This window comes from Theropithecus gelada, chromosome 17 (genome assembly GCF_003255815.1).
Source record: "Theropithecus gelada isolate Dixy chromosome 17, Tgel_1.0, whole genome shotgun sequence".
Classification (NCBI taxonomy): domain Eukaryota; kingdom Metazoa; phylum Chordata; class Mammalia; order Primates; family Cercopithecidae; genus Theropithecus; species Theropithecus gelada.
Genome location: NC_037685.1, coordinates 36,594,033 through 36,609,839, shown reverse-complemented (window position 1 = coordinate 36,609,839; position 15,807 = coordinate 36,594,033). Strand labels below are relative to the sequence as shown.

At 40.6% G+C, this 15,807-nt stretch overlaps 2 protein-coding genes across 2 annotated transcripts in view; one reads left to right on the top strand and one right to left on the bottom strand.

Moving 5' to 3' along the window:
* The window catches only part of RAP2A (RAP2A, member of RAS oncogene family), a 37,960-nt gene extending 24,801 nt beyond the window's left edge, over nt 1–13,159 (bottom strand). The window contains exon 1 of the mRNA XM_025364532.1: nt 12,515–13,159. Coding sequence (XP_025220317.1) covers nt 12,515–12,828 — 314 coding nt within the window. The 5' untranslated portion in view covers nt 12,829–13,159. The remainder of the gene's footprint in view (nt 1–12,514) is intronic.
* Nucleotides 13,036–15,195, top strand: LOC112611154 (formin-like protein 5). The gene is made up of 2 exons (XM_025364847.1): nt 13,036–13,045; nt 13,125–15,195. Exons 1-2 carry the CDS (start codon nt 13,036–13,038, stop codon nt 13,763–13,765), a joined length of 651 nt encoding a protein of 216 aa, XP_025220632.1. The 3' UTR covers nt 13,766–15,195.
* Nucleotides 15,196–15,807: the final 612 nt, after the last annotated feature.

Below are 15,807 nucleotides of genomic sequence, written 5' to 3'. Positions count from 1 at the left end.
TTTTTTTTTTTTTTGAGACGGAGTCTCGCTCTGTCGCCCAGGCTGGAGCGCAGTGGCCGGATCTCAGCTCACTGCAAGCTCCGCCTCCCGGGTTTGCGCCATTCTCCTGCCTCAGCCTCCCGAGTAGCTGGGACTACAGGCACCCGCCACTTCGCCCGGCTAGTTTTTTTTGTATTTTTTAGTAGAGATGGGGTTTCACCGTGTTAGCCAGGATGGTCTCGATCTCCTGACCTCGTGATCCGCCCGTCTCGGCCTCCCAAAGTGCTGGGATTACAGGCTTGAGCCACCGCGCCCGGCCACAACATCCATTTTATCTTTAGTGAGAACTGAAATCTGAAACCTGTGCATTAAAAAACAGACTTGACTATTGTACTTGAAAATATTAAATTGAGTCAATTACTCAGGAACAGGCAAGTTATTTGAACTGCTACCTAAATTTACATCTGGATTAAATTATAGTATATATCTTTTCAGCACCCTTCATTTTCAGAATCTGTGGCAAAATGTTTTGAATAAAAATTCAGTACACAAAGTTCAATTACTACTTTTTTAAAGCTACTTCTGAATGAAGAAGATTTAAATAAAAATTCTTCAAAGCTGTGAAGAGCTAAGATTTTTAGGAACTTTTAAATTATGAACAGAAGAGTATTTATCCTGCAAGATTTTTCTATTGTTGTAATAAGATCTTAGAATATTTCTCATTTCTAAATCACTCAGTACATATAACACTAAATAAAACTTTAAAAAAACAAAACAAAAAAAACCCAAACACTGAATCTCTATAATACAGCTTTCTAGAAAATTCAGGTTATGAGACCAACAGAATTAGCATTTCTTCTCCCCAGCAATAAACAACTCAGAAGAGGAAGAGGAGTACATTCATTATTCATGGCATGTTGTAACTGGACGGTTCAACTGGCATGAGATTTATTGGCAATGCCTATTAAAAAGGTCTTTTCACTTGAACCAGGAGAAGTTAACAGATGACATGAAAAAAAAAAAAAAAAAAAACAAATAAAACAAATGCACAGTGAAGAAGGGAGCTGAAAACTATCATTGTTGGCAGAGGTTATGGCCCTCAACAGCAACCAATGAAGAATGAAGAGTTACATTTTGACTGGGTTCAAGCCAACACTGAAATGAAAGAAGTCAGAAACAGATAGTTGTAAGAATTCACTGTGGGACAAGGGAGAGTGAATGGTAAGCAACAGAGAGTCCAATAGTCTCTAAGCATGAGCAGGTGTAATGAGAGGCTGCAACAACAGGTCTAGTCCAGTAGTGATTACAGGGATGGACAGAGCAGGAATTACTGGATGTGAGGAAATCTGTCCCATTATTTTCATTCCCACTATAAAAATCCTTTCATTTCCAAAATAACTCATACCCGAGACACTTCAACAGTCTCCTAACTGGTCTCACCTCCAATTTCTCATCCCTCTACTCTATCCTATGTTACTTCCATAATAATTATCTTAAAACATTGCTTTTTCAATCATTCTCCCAACCAACTATCCCATAAAAATATGTAGTGGATCTACTATGACTAGCCAAAGGCCTATCTGTAAGCAGACAAGGAGGGTTTCCAGGGTTTATAGGAATTTCATCAACTTGGGCAATCAGCCTGTTCTACAGCCTCCTGTCCTGCAGCCTGTGTGGAATGCAGTCACCTTGTTGGTTTAAACTAGCTCCTGACAGACCCCTGCAACTTACCATGCTAAAGTCTCCACCATGGGAGAGGCAACAGCTTCATTACCATAACATGCGACCTATGTGCTGGCATGATGGCTCACTGCATCTGTGCACCTGGGATCCCTCCTCCATATTCAAGGCTGCACCCTTCTTCCCTCTCCACTGCCCCATAAAGCCCTCCTGTTGCTTTTCCTTAGGGAGGCACTGCCTTGAAGAATCCTTCCAGTGTCCTAGTTACTAGCACCAAGTAATAAAACTCCTATTGATCAAAACCTACATTCTCATGGGGGGTTCTTTTGTTACTCATCAAGTGAGCAAACCTGTTTTTTTTCTGGGTAAATTATTTCTAGATTAACAGTCCAGGCCAACCACAATTTGGTCACTGGCAAAAATTAAGATGAAGTGCACCACGAGAGAGAGAGAACTAGATCTAGAGTTAGAGGACCTAGAAATAAGTCCCAGCTCTGCCTCCTTGGATATGTTATGAGCTTTTTGAGCCTCAGGTTCCTTATTTATGAAACAGAAATATTAATTGATACTTAGATGTAATGTTAAGGAAGATGATGACTTAACATTAGTGTGTGAAGACACCACACTAAGCCATTTACGTGAATTAATAAGTACTGTGGATACTGTAAAATACTACAGAAATGAGAATTATCCTTTTCTAAGTTCTCTCAAATCATAAGGCAGTTCTAGAATCATAATGGTGCTATAGCTGTAAAAATGTACCAAAACTGTTATTTAGTGTTTCATCTCCTATCTCTGGCTTCCATTCCTCTGGCCAAGGATGGGCAAAACTAACCATCTAGTCTGAAAACCATTAAATCTTGTGGAAAAGATTTGAGAAAAACCGGATAGAAACCTTTCCCTCTAAGAACGAATACTATCTTTTTCAAACAAAAGTAGCTTTCCTTATTCTGTTCATCTTCCTACAGTAAATATTGCTAAGTCAAGTCACTAGATGTGAACGATGGCTCTGAAGGCCTAAGACAAGGTGGGTTAATAAAAAAAGAAAAAAAGGAAAAAAAAAAACCAAGAACTTTTGAGTAGTATAAGGAGTTTTGCGCTAAAGTCTTGTTTCTGCCTGAAGCCAGCTGTGCTACCTTTGAAGTTACATCTGGGATCTGAGGAAGGCAAGGGCAATGAATGTTTTATATGCAGCTGTATCCCCAGTGCTGGAATCAGTTCTTGACACTTACAGACACACAAAGTAGAATGCGATAATGAAGTGATGGTCTTCAAATCTGACAGTTTTCTCAAGTAGTCCATAGTGTCTGGAGTAACAAAAATGTCACAAAATCAGTGCAAACATGTCCATGGCCACCAGGCTAAAAATGCATTTTTGGATGTACACTATCTAAAATGCTTTATTATTTTTCTTTATCATGCCTTGTGTTAGACAGTGAAATGCTTATATTGATTTGATGCATAAGGGGTCTCCAGAGATCTGGGATCTGGAGGGAAACTGTCAAAATATAGAATGCAGGGATCTTTACTTATAAATTCAACAAATATTTCCTAGGTATTTTCTACGTGTCAGGTGCTAGATATCAAAATTGAAGCAGAGCACCACCAAATAATAGACTCTTTCTTCGTTAACAGAAATTAGATGGTTTACATCAATTACTTGTATAAACAATACACCCTGTGGGTAGAGTGAAGGGGGAAGCAGCAGTTCAGACTATGAGTATAAACAGTTGCAAAGGGCACATACATACATTTGGATTTTCTGCTGAAACTAAGCTATAATACACTATATTCTTAATACAATTAAATGTGATCTTCAAAGTACAGTTATGCATGGGTGGGAGTGGTCAAATGACATCAGGCAGATCAATTCCAAGGGCAGTTGGTAGGTGCTCCATAAATTTGCCATATTTTAAGAGTTAAGATTTATTTAATCATCTTCAATAATTTTTTTTAAGATCTTCACAAAGAAACCCAAAGGATCAACAGTACTCTTACCAAAATAATTTCTAAAATAACATGTTTATCTAAAAATGTGTTATTGTTCCAGATAACTACTGCTGCATGAAACTATCCCAAAACTTAGGGGCTTAAAATAGCCATTTTACTATATTGCATGATGCTGTGGGTCAAGAATTTGGGCAGAACTCAGTTGGGCAGTTCTTCTGTTCTACATCATATTGACTGGGGTCACTCAGAGGTCTTCAGTTACAGTGAGCAGGGCTGGGCTGGAGAGTCAAAGATGGCATCACCTGAGGCCTGGCACGTTGGTAGGAATGGGTGGAAGGGAGCTCCCTCCTCCTCTCTGTCTAGCCTCCGGGCCTCTCTGTGAATTTTCCAGCAGCATAGCTGGACTTCCTGTGTGGTAGCTCAGGGTTTCACGAAAGTAAGGTGGAAGCTGTTGGTCTTCTCAGAGATTAGGCCCCAAACGGCTTAGTATCACTTCCACCATACTCTATGGATCAGTGCAGTCTAAACAGGCCAGCACAGACTCAGAAGAAGAGGAAACAGATCCTACTTCTCAATGAAAGTTGTGTCAAAGAGTCTGCAGCCATCTTTAATCAAGAGCATTTAGTAAAAAAGATGTCATCTTTCAAAACTGAGCAACATTTCCAGTTCATGAGGATTTGTTTACCCAAATTAACAAAAGCTTTAAAAAAGGATGCTGGCCAGGTCAAAGAAAGATACTGTTTATTTAAACAAGGTATCTCAAAAATATATGCACAAATGGGATTTGAATTGTCATGATTAAAAAAAAAAAGAGAATTTGAGGTAACAGTCTATAGTGACCATAAAATGTATTGCCCACACTGAGATACTTTCAAGATGGAAAGGGGCACTGTAAATAAATGTAGAGAAGAACAAGCATAGACCTGAACTGTCCCAGACAAAAGAGACATACAGTCACCTTTGGAAAAAAGGGAATAGACTGAAGCAATGGTACTTATTCAAAGGAAAATAGGTATGGGATTCTTAAGAAGCCACTCATTGTGGCCTATAAAAAAAAGCTTCAGAACTCATTACTTAGTAGGTATATGCTGATGCAAGCAATAAAATAAATTTCCTTCCCTCCATAAATGTACAAGTATTTCCTTCAATAAAACCAGATGATGTGCTCAGGGTGGCCTTAGGAATAAACATTTTCTGTCATCAAGAGTAGCCTTTTAAAATGTATATACCTCTGGGAGGCATCCTACCATAATTAAGGTACTGATTTGTTCAGCAGGGATGGTAAACACGTAGCATCCTGGCTGCCTCTCTCAGGACACATGCAGCTGGTGGATCACAGCATTCCCACGACTGAGCCCACACCTAGCTGGAGGACTCTCCCTGCACAGAGCTCCACATAGCAGCTGCACCTATTGAGATAATGCTCTGTTTACATCCTTCTTTAATAAAGGTAATAGCACTCCACAACTAGTTGACCATCTGAGAGGAAGAACAGACATAGGGTTTATGCAAACATTATAGTTCCTTAATGCTAGACCATTGTAAAAAAGTTTTATATCATTGGTTTTATACATAAATTGAATTAACCATTGAGAAATTATTTTCTCGTCACTTGCTCTTAAAATATAAACTAAAAAGAATTAAGTCTAGTTCATTTTCTAGTTAGTTTTCATGTATGTATGTATGTATGTATGTATGTATGTATGTGGCTACTTAACAATAGGATTTCAGTACTTCATTTTACCAATCAACATTACTGATTGCCAAAGTTTGTTGGGACTGTTGGTTCACGAACTAGAAAAAGAAACAGTAGAGTATAAGTGGATCATTGAGGGAAGGAGAAATTATATTTTAGATAGGGAGGATAAAAATGTACTAAATATACTGCTGTGGTCTCTAAGGAATTTTGTTATAGCAGCCTGAAGAGACTAAGACATATACAAAAAAGGCGGTTATATATAAATATGTAATTGTTGTCATTAGTCTTATAGATAAAATTCTGAATTTCTGTTAAGTTAAAATGAGTAAAATTCCTTAGAAAAGGTGGCCTAATAAGAGCAATGTTTTTGGTGGAACAATATTTTGAAACTTAGAAATCAAACTGTCTTTAAAAATAGATTTTTGTATAACTCAATACTGCAAAATATATACCCTTTTATAGGACATTTTGACACACCAGAAGGACAAAGATAGCATCTTGTTCTTATTCTGTATAATGCCCAAGGCAATGCTATGCAAATGAGGTGGCTTAAATATTACTTGATGTTGACAGTGATGACTTATACAAAGACAAAACTTTTCTCAATTTGATTTACTAAAAAGCTATGCCAACATGCTACTATATATAACTAGCCATAAAGACTGTTAAAATTATCTTCACCCCATGTGTAACATTTGGTATTCATAAAGAGGTCTACTATTAACTTTTTTAAAAGGAGAAGTGTTAACAAATACTAATATTATATGCTGACTGCTTATGTCACATTTTAATATTTAAAATATGCGTACTAAAAATCATCACAATTCCTCGTGAGTCACAAAAATTTATTGCCACCATTTATAGCCAACATATTTAGGTCTCTAGGAGAAGGCAAAGACACAAAGCACTCAAGGTCTATGCTATAAGTTCTGTAACATAGTGTTAGAGCACTTAAAACAGAGGAGAAAACAATGGGAAAAACAGAACTGTTATACTATACTAGGTATATAATTCATCTCAATATAGTAAGACAATTGAGCCTAATTCCTAATAAATCACGTGGCAGTATACAGATAAAAGGCTGGGTTTCATTCCTATTTCTGTGATGCTTGGTGAAACTTTATTATTGATATTTTAGGTTCACATGTAAAGAAACACTTTATGTTCATTATCTCATGAGTTACTACATCATACTAATATTACAAATAAGGAAATTAAAATGCAAGGAAGGAGGGGGCAGAGCNGGGATTGCATTGGGAGTTATACCTGATGTAAATGACGAGTTGATGGGTGCTAACGAGTTGATGGGTGCAGCACAGCAACATGGCACAAGTATACATATGTAACAAACCTGCACGTTATGCACATGTACCCTAGAACTTAAAGTATAATAATAATAAAAAAAAATAAAATAAAAATAAAAATTAAAAAAAAGCAAAGAAGATCATGAAAAACATTGAGCTCTTCGAGTCATTTTCAAAACAAATTTCAATTTTTGACCATTTAAATACCTCTCATGAAAGATGAAGTGAGCACTCATAACTATTTCCCTCCTCTCATCCTGACTTACTAGCTATATTGTTTGTTTCATATTGTCAGTGTTTTTCACTCTGATATTCTGTTTGGCAGCCATAATTCTCACAATTCTTTTATCTTAGTTTTGTATTTAAGCGGATACAGGTTTCACCATCACTCCTTGTCTTTATACCCAAATTCTTTGTTTGGATTTATGTCTGACTTTCAGGATTTAGTCATCAATTCTTTATAATATACATTTATTAGTTATTAAAAATTTTTCTTCCTAATTCACCAGTACCAAAACAAAACAAAAAAGTGACCCATAGCTATTAGGCTCTGTACCTGGGAGGTCCAGCTTTGAATTAAGTTTTGGTATTGCGGAAGCAGGTATTTGTGGAGGAAAAAATGGTAGCAGAGCTCCAGAAGTTTCATTTAGTTGGGACAAACATCTTTTGATGTATACTCTTGTTTCAGCTCTCCAGCACCAAACTGTCATGGGCCAAAGATCTATGTGTAACAATTGGCAATGTGCTTCTATTTTAGATTAGGCTTTAATAGCTACATATGGTAAAGGGGACAGTGTAAACAATCAGCCATCTCACTTCAAAGTGACCACTTAAGTGATACAGAAAATTAATAACGATCTTAAAAAAAACAACAACTTATTCACCTTGGGTAGTGCACGTCAACTATCTTTTTCCCAATCTTAAAACACCCCACGCCTTCTCTCCTACTGCAATATAGGAAGTCTCCACTGTGTATCTTACAACTCTCGAGTTCTATCCTTGGCTATATTCATTCATTTCTCATTTCTATTCTTAGCCATATCCATTCATTTCTGTCTCTATACTCTACCCAGTAAGTTTCATCTACTCTCCCAATCTGAACTATGCAGATGATCCTGAGTCTTCATATTCATACATAACCTGACCTTTCGGGCTTTATTCAGATGTTCTAATTACTTATTAGGTTGGCTATCTGGATAATTACCATCGCCAAAACTGAAAATAATCTCCCCCAGCTATTCCTCCATAATCCTATTCATTCATTTCAAAATGTCAAGGTTACGTCTGACCTTTTCCACTTCCTCTGAGTGTGATTAATTCATTCTTTGCAACATTCCTCGCATCCTTTCTCTCCTGTGACTACAGCCACCATGCTAATTCAGGATCTTCACACTTCATATAGAAACTGGATTATCACAACATTTATGACTATTCTTCCTGTTATGAAACGGAGTAGTCTATTACCACTAAGTCATCTACCATATCACTACATATTACTATACCTATGACAATTGTGATTATGGTCCTTGACTACACGATCAACTCCAAAGTCTTTAACCTTCAGTAATTTAGCTTTGAAATTTTTCACCTTGCCTCCCCTCACATTTCTACATAAATTCCCCGTTTGGCCAATCTGCTCTATTTAACATCCAAAAAACATATTCTATGCATTTCCTGTGCCATTTCCTCCATCTGGAATACATCATGTTTCTGATTCTTTGAGGTTCATATTAAACACTGCCCCAACTAGAAGTGTTCTCACAGAAAGTTCCAGCTGAAGGAAGATCACCTCCATCTGCAAAAAGAACTTTAAAAGATCATCTCCTCCGTCTATGAAATCAAAATGTTTAGGGAAACTGAGGCCAAAGGACAACACAAATACTTTTCTTTCTGAACATTCATTTTTCCAACATTTTTTCTTGTTTCCTATGTGCTAGTGGGAGCTGTGCTAGTTACACAGGCTTAGAGTTTTGTGAGAAAGGCTGACTACCCATAAATTATCACACAAATAATTAAATTTGGATGAGTGCTTCAAAGAAAAGGGGAAGGGCAGAGTATGTGTAATTGAGGGAAGAGGTGAGGCATAAAGTTTAGTAAGGGAAGACAGGAAAGGGGTTACTTTGGTTTAAGAGCATATCTTCCCTCAGTGGGGAGAAATCTTTTAACTCATCTATGCCTAGTGTTCCATTATTGGAATGCTAAGCTTGTGGGAGTTATTTATATCCTGCTGCTCAAGGTCATTGCCAAGGTCTGATTTTGCACAAAAAAAAATTGCAACCTCTGGTATAAATGGGTTAAGCAGGGGTGAGGGTGAAAGATGGAGTAGGAATTAACTCTGGGAAAAGGTAGATTTCTACAGGCCAAAGGAGAGCCCAGAGAAAGGCACTTTCAAGGATTTAAGGTCTGGGTGCTAGAGTAAAAGGACGGTTTCAAGAGATGCACAGGCAGGGAGGGATAAGAGCAAGCTGGACTGTGAAAGGTCATGTTGAAGATTTCTGGACTTTTTCCTAACAGCAAACAGGCCTTGTATATCACGTTCCAAGAACTTCACGTCAGGACCATGGCTGATCCTGGCATGGGTAATAATGAGAAAAGCAATTACAAAATCAGAAAAAATTCTAGTTTTATTTCAACTGAAAAACATTTCCTATATCCCTATTACTTTTCTTTGTGTGTGTAATGTCACCCAAAATCAAGTTAAGAAAAGAAAGCATATGAATTTACAAATATAGCCATTTTCAGTTGGTCCACTTGGCTTTGATAAGAGGTCGTGTATGTATATGGAGGTATGTACACTTATAGACACTTAAGGGAGTACGGGTCAGTTTTATATTTCTTAAAAGTGAAATATTTCAAGTAATAGAAATCCTTGAAAATGACTGCTATTATTTGAAATGAAAATGAAAAATGAAAAGCTCCATTCGTCGTTTGGCTATGCATTAGTGCTGTGCATTATTGCTACACTGTACTTGAAGTTAAATGTTCATTCTCATGCCCTTTTCCATCAGATCCTTCATAAGAGAAAATATTTAAAGAGAATACCAACACAGTTCTTTCAAGGATTATTTTAACCTCATTGCTTTTTAGTCTCATCTTGCCTATACTAAATAATGAATTCCAAAATGCAATTACAAATTTATTTCTTCTAAAATTACATTTATATCAAGGGTAAAATTTAAGGAAGATAAATGACAAAGTTATTAAAGTAAGAATGACAGCTAGAATTTTTTGAGCAACTTCTGTGTACTAGGTATTGTTTTGGGTATCTTAAAATACATTATCTCATTTAATTCTTACAAGGACTCTTGAAGGTGCATATTAATCTCTATTTCACAGATAAGGAAACTGAAGTTTAGAGAAATAAGCAAGCATTTCCCCAAATCATATACACCTTAGACCTCTGTTGTCCAATATGGCAGCCTGTGGCCACATGTGGCTACTGCGCACTTGAAATGTGACTTGTTTGAATTGAGATGTGCTACGTCAAACACATACCAAACTTCAAGGACACAGTATAAAAAAGTAAAGTATCCTATCAATAATTTTTGAATATTGACATGTCGAAATGATTCTATTTTAAATATGGTGGGTTAAATAAAATACATTATTAAAATTAATTCCACATATTTATGTTATTTAAAAAAAAATCAGCTACTAGGAATGTTAAAATTACATATGTGGCTCACGTTATATCTCTATTGAAAAGTGCTGACCTAGACCTAAAGCTGAATACTGAATTTGACAGTAGATATCAAATACTGAGAGGCCACCTGCATTCACACGTCCTCTCCATCAATGATGGGAAGCCAGATGCTGGGATTATGATGAGGTGTAAAATACCTTACTACTACCATATTACAAAGACACACAAGTGAGGGTCCAAGAGGTTCTCGTATACAATGGTTGAATTCTGGTGAAAGAATTTATGAACTCTACTTCAGCTGATCAATGATCTTTTTATATCAAGAACTGAGACTAGTGAGTAAAATGATATCTGGGCATGTAGAATTTTACTCTTTTTTTCCTCTGGGCCATAATGAAAATAAATACATTGCTCCAATATACTGAGTTTAGACTAACCTATTATTATAACTGAGAAAAGTAATCTGCACTAAATTACAAGAAACTACAAAATTATGTGGACCATATTATCCAATAATATTTTGCCATATTTGTTCCCTAGGCTTCAAGAAGTTAGCCATGGGTATGTGGCTTTATTATTGTATATCTGCATCTTCATATCTTTATGCCTGCATATCTAAATGTGAAGGGTGAGGAAGTTGGGACATTTACTTAGATTATTTTTTGACGTATGCATTTGGCCTAACATTAACATGTGGCGATGTATCAGACCACCCTGCAGTTGGTTTGGTTTGGTTTGTTTCTTTCTAATTGTGTGGTATTGGGGGAGGGGGTAATAAGGATTTAAGTCACTTAAATGTAGCCCCTTAAATGCCATCCTCATACTAAGTTTAACTTTAGGAAAATGATACTGGAGAAGTAAAAAGCTATCAAATTCGCAAATCTTAGCAGCAGAGACCACGAAAGTATCTGCTTTATTCTAGTTTGGAATTTAACACAAGGATGAATAACATGCACAATTTTAGTTCAGCTATTAAAGTGCATACTCAAGTAGTTAAGGGGGGGGTGGAGCAATGGAGAGAGAGCCTTCTCTTTGATCTCATAGGTTGCATTAAAAACCCACTACTCGTAATGAGTTTTTGAGCATCCCCTGGGCACACATAACTTGGTCCTTGCTCTTTCAGAATGAGTGGACTCAAACTGACGTACAATGTGATTATGTCTACAGTGCACTTACAACCATCTTTCAATAAAGGTCTTCAGATTTAGGCTCTAGGTAGAATAAGGCAAGAAAAAAAGGACACCAAAATTATCAGCAGGCTTTAACTAACAACAACTGGATAAAACGGTAATGTGTAATTAAATGATAATTAGAAAAATCTGCCAAAACTTTGCACTAAGATATTATCACATTTCTAATGCTTGAAATTACACGGAAAAATATACTCAGTGAATTTAAGAGAAAACAAACATTTTAAATCATTTAAGTAATCAGCCATATTTCCAAAATGTATACTTTAGAAAACAATTTATATATATAAAAAGACTTATTAACGTTAACTTTAAATTAGCTAATACTTGAGTCACACTTTTGAAGAAGCTTCTGTTTTGTTTCCAGGAACTTTTTTTTTTTTTTTTTTTTGAAGCGGTTAAGGTGGCTATATTAAAAACAAAAACAAAAAACAGCTAAGCTGCATTCTTTTCCTCCTGTGAATGGCTTATTTGCACTCCTCTATGTTAATATTCTCGAAACCCCATTTAGCTTACGATGTCTTCAAATAATTTGATAATCTGTCTTTAAAGTTTTGCTCTAAATTAGAGACTTCATTTTTGTAAAACGCCTTGGAACCATAAACCTTTAACGAGATGAGAAAGGTCTCTTTCCTCTGGACTTGACTTTACTGTATAGGTGTGTGAGCGATTTTTGCTGTCAAACATTGCCAAGGCAGACTGTTGTTGTTCAGTCTGCAAATGTCTCAACTATACCTGCACAGTTCCTCTCTTCCCAACACAAACCCATCCACTCCCTTCCCCTCTGCAAGTTTTAAACTTTGTTTCCTTGGGGGCTCTGTACAAGCAATGCTAACAACGGCCAAGAGACAAAGAGCTGTTCTGTGGGCTAACAGGATGCCAAATTTTAGTTGTGAAACAAAGCACTCGAATTTGAGATTGAGGAGGAGGAGCAGAATGACAATAGTAAAGCCTCCAGCTCGGAGCCACCCCCCAGACAGCCCCCTCCCCAGAGCCCCGCGCCGGGAGTTCTGGCCCCGGGACGGTGACTCCGGGGTGCAGCCGCCAAGCCCCCTGCGCCCTCGCTCACCGCTTCACGCGGATGATCTGGTCCCGCATGGGCTTGATGTCCTGGAAGCTCTGCTGGTTGACGAGGCTGTAGACGAGGATGAAGCCCTGGCCGTTCTTGATGTACAGGTCCCGCATGGACGCGAACTGCTCAGTGCCCGCCGTGTCCAGGATTTCCAGCACCGACGGCGACGAATCCACCTCGATCTCCTTGCGGTAGAAGTCCTCGATGGTGGGGTCGTATTTCTCGATGAAGGTACCGGTCACGAACTGCACGGTCAGGGCGGATTTGCCTACCCCGCCCGAGCCCAGCACCACCACTTTGTACTCGCGCATCGTCCCTCCGCGGCCGCCGCCGCCGCCGCCGCCCGCGACATAGACCTACGCCGGCCGCGCTGCGCCCCCAGCCCCGGCCCCGGCGGCCCGCCCAGCCGCCTCCCGCGGCCGCCCCCACCTCACAGCCGCGGCGGCCCCCTGGGCGCCGGCGGCGGCGGCGGCAGCTGAGGGAGCAGCGGCCCTAGGCATGGGCCGAGCCGGGCGGCGATGCGGCCCCGTGGGCACCGGGTGGGACTGAGGGCGAGCAGGGAGACAGAGCTTGAGCCGCCGAAGCCGCCCGAGCCGCGGGCCCGCAGTGCCGCCCGCCCCGCCCCTCGCGCCTCCACGCCCAGATCCCCGCCCGCCGCCGCCGCCGCCACCCGCAGCGCTGGAGCGCGCGCCCGAGCCCCAGCCGCAGCGCGGCCAGGGGCGGGGCCCGGCGGCCGGGGCGGAGCCCGCGGCACAGCCTCGCCCCCGTCCCCGTCGCCTAGGCGACCGGCCGCGGGCGCTCCCGAGAGGCTCTGCGCGGCTCGGAAGCTTCTGCCGTCGCCGAGATAAACAAGCACCGCGACTGCCCAGCAGCGCCGAACCCTGCGCGCCCAGTCAGACCCCAGGGCCTACGTACCGAGCATGCGCAGTTCCCGCCCGAGCTGGGAGCAGTCAACCTGAGACTCCCACGTTCAGAATTCGGCGGAGATGCGATGGTAGAGGGGCCAGAGCTACCTCCAAGCTTTACCCTGAGGCGAGGAGTGAAGGGGAGAGATGCCCAAGGCCCAAGAGGGACCGCAAGGGCCTTTGCCCGATGCCACCCAGTCTGTCAGCACTTCTAGAGCTTTGGTTTTATCTTGTATTAGCATGTGTAGCTTTAAGGGGACGGGCACCTACAGGCTTCTGCCTGAAGTTGTGTAAACGCAACAAAACGAAGCTTTCGAGTGTTAGGACATTGATAGGAGGGTGACAGCCCCCTCCGGCAGCGCGCCACAGGGGCGAGCCAGAGGCGGCCACACACCACGGAAGTTGGGTCCAAGCCTGCTGACGTCGCCAGGGTCCCGCCCACCAATCCTCTGGACCCGCCCACTTTTCTTCTAGATCCGCCCCTTTCAGTGCCGAACTGCAGTCGAGCTCTGCCCACGCCCTGTCAGCCACTGGTGAATTGAAAACCTGGAGAGCGGAACCCCGACCGGCAGCCGGAAGGCCCCGGGACACCTCATAGCAACAGCCGGCTAGGGGCATCTAGTGGGAAGCTGGGATTCATTCTAGCCAACCACGTCATGTCTCTGCACCCCATGATACCATTCACTACCAATAGGAGAGCCTGCCCATACCACGTGACTTTCCCCCTTCAACCAATCGGTAAAAAAATCTGTCGCGGGATCCGCAAGCACACCTCCCAGTGCCTCGCCAGGCGGGGCGGTTCGCGCACGCTTTGCCAACCAATCGTAGGTGAGCTGGCGTGTGACGGAAGCTTCGACCAAGCCAACCAGAGCTCGCGAGCCCCTTGCCACAGAGGCCGGCGGGATGGAGACAGGGCCCGGCTGCTGGCGTTTGGGAGGGGCAGAGATTGAGGAGCCAGTTGAACAAGATGGGTTGCAAGCCAGAATGATGAATTCCACTTTTAACGTCGTCTCCGTGGCATTCTGCCTAAATGATGGGCATGGAAGTGGTGCTGAGGGATGTGGGCTGAATCGAGAACACAGGGACTTTTGTCTTCAGGGTGAGAAATGTTCTGGTCCTTAAGGAGATATCGTGCAGCAGTTGCATGGGTCTTCCAGGCGTTCCTCCCAGAACATTATTTTTTCTTTCACTATTAAGTTTTAAAACTTAGCGTTCTGTCGCTAGCATTACATCTTAGTTACACACCCTCTCCCACCCATAACGTCAAATTTAGGAGACGTTACATCCTCAAACATTCCTGCATTATTTTTTGCAGTTACCGGTTACTCGGTTTACTTTCTTTAAACTAGGTCCTTCTCAAACTAGTCTCATCCGTTCGTTACTGTCGCACATTTCCTGCGAATAATACATTTCTGTAGTTCTATTGTTAAAGCCTGGCATACCTCTCCCCCGGTCCTCTTTCCCACAAGGTCATCATGCAGAGGGGATTTTGGTCTGAGTTAAAAGCCAGGTATTCTTTCACCATCTTTTCTGTCGATAGTCAAACTACTGCAAAGATTACTCAAATTTAGTAGTTTCCTATTTCCCTAGAGCTTCGTTATATTAGAATGGGTAACTTATATTTGCATTACCTTGCTATAATAAACACACACCAAGTTTTCATTTAAAATTATCAAGGACAAATGTCCTCTGAATTTAAAAATGTGTATGTAGTAAAATATAACTCAGCATTTCTTGATTACATATCATTAAAATATGAATGGTACTATCTGAGCCACCAGAATCAGCAGTGAAGGTATTATATTAATAAAAAGGACTAAGAATCAGGACTGTTTTAAGGGAATTGGAACCGAAGAGGATCTACTATTTCATGCTAGGCTAGTAATGTGAAATAGTGAATTAAAATTGAGAGAACTTACATGGATGCTTCATATCTGAGCTACTTTGGCAGGGATGTTTCAAGAGGATGTAGGTAAGTATGATGTTCACCTAGCTTTCCAGAAGTCTCATATTTTGTGTAAAACTGGTATGCCTATTCATGGTTACTTTAGGTTAGTAGCAGCTATACTTCTTTTCCAAGGAAAGACAGATTGTCTCTTTTAAGATTCTAATTGTGCATCTTGGTAATAAGAAGTTCTTAGATTTGTTCAATAGAGTCAGGAAGCATGAAGCTTTCTCTCTAGATCATGACAACCCATCTAGTACCTTGCATTACAGAGAAGCTCTAAGTCCATTTACTTTGCAAGGAATAAAGATTCAGTGATTTATGTTTTTGAGAAATTTGCTTTGGGATTGTGGGTCCAGAAGGTCGCCTTAAGCAACTGTTTTCATGACTCCTAGGTCCCTAGATGTTGAGAAGCTCTGGACTGAAGCTGTCACAAAAAT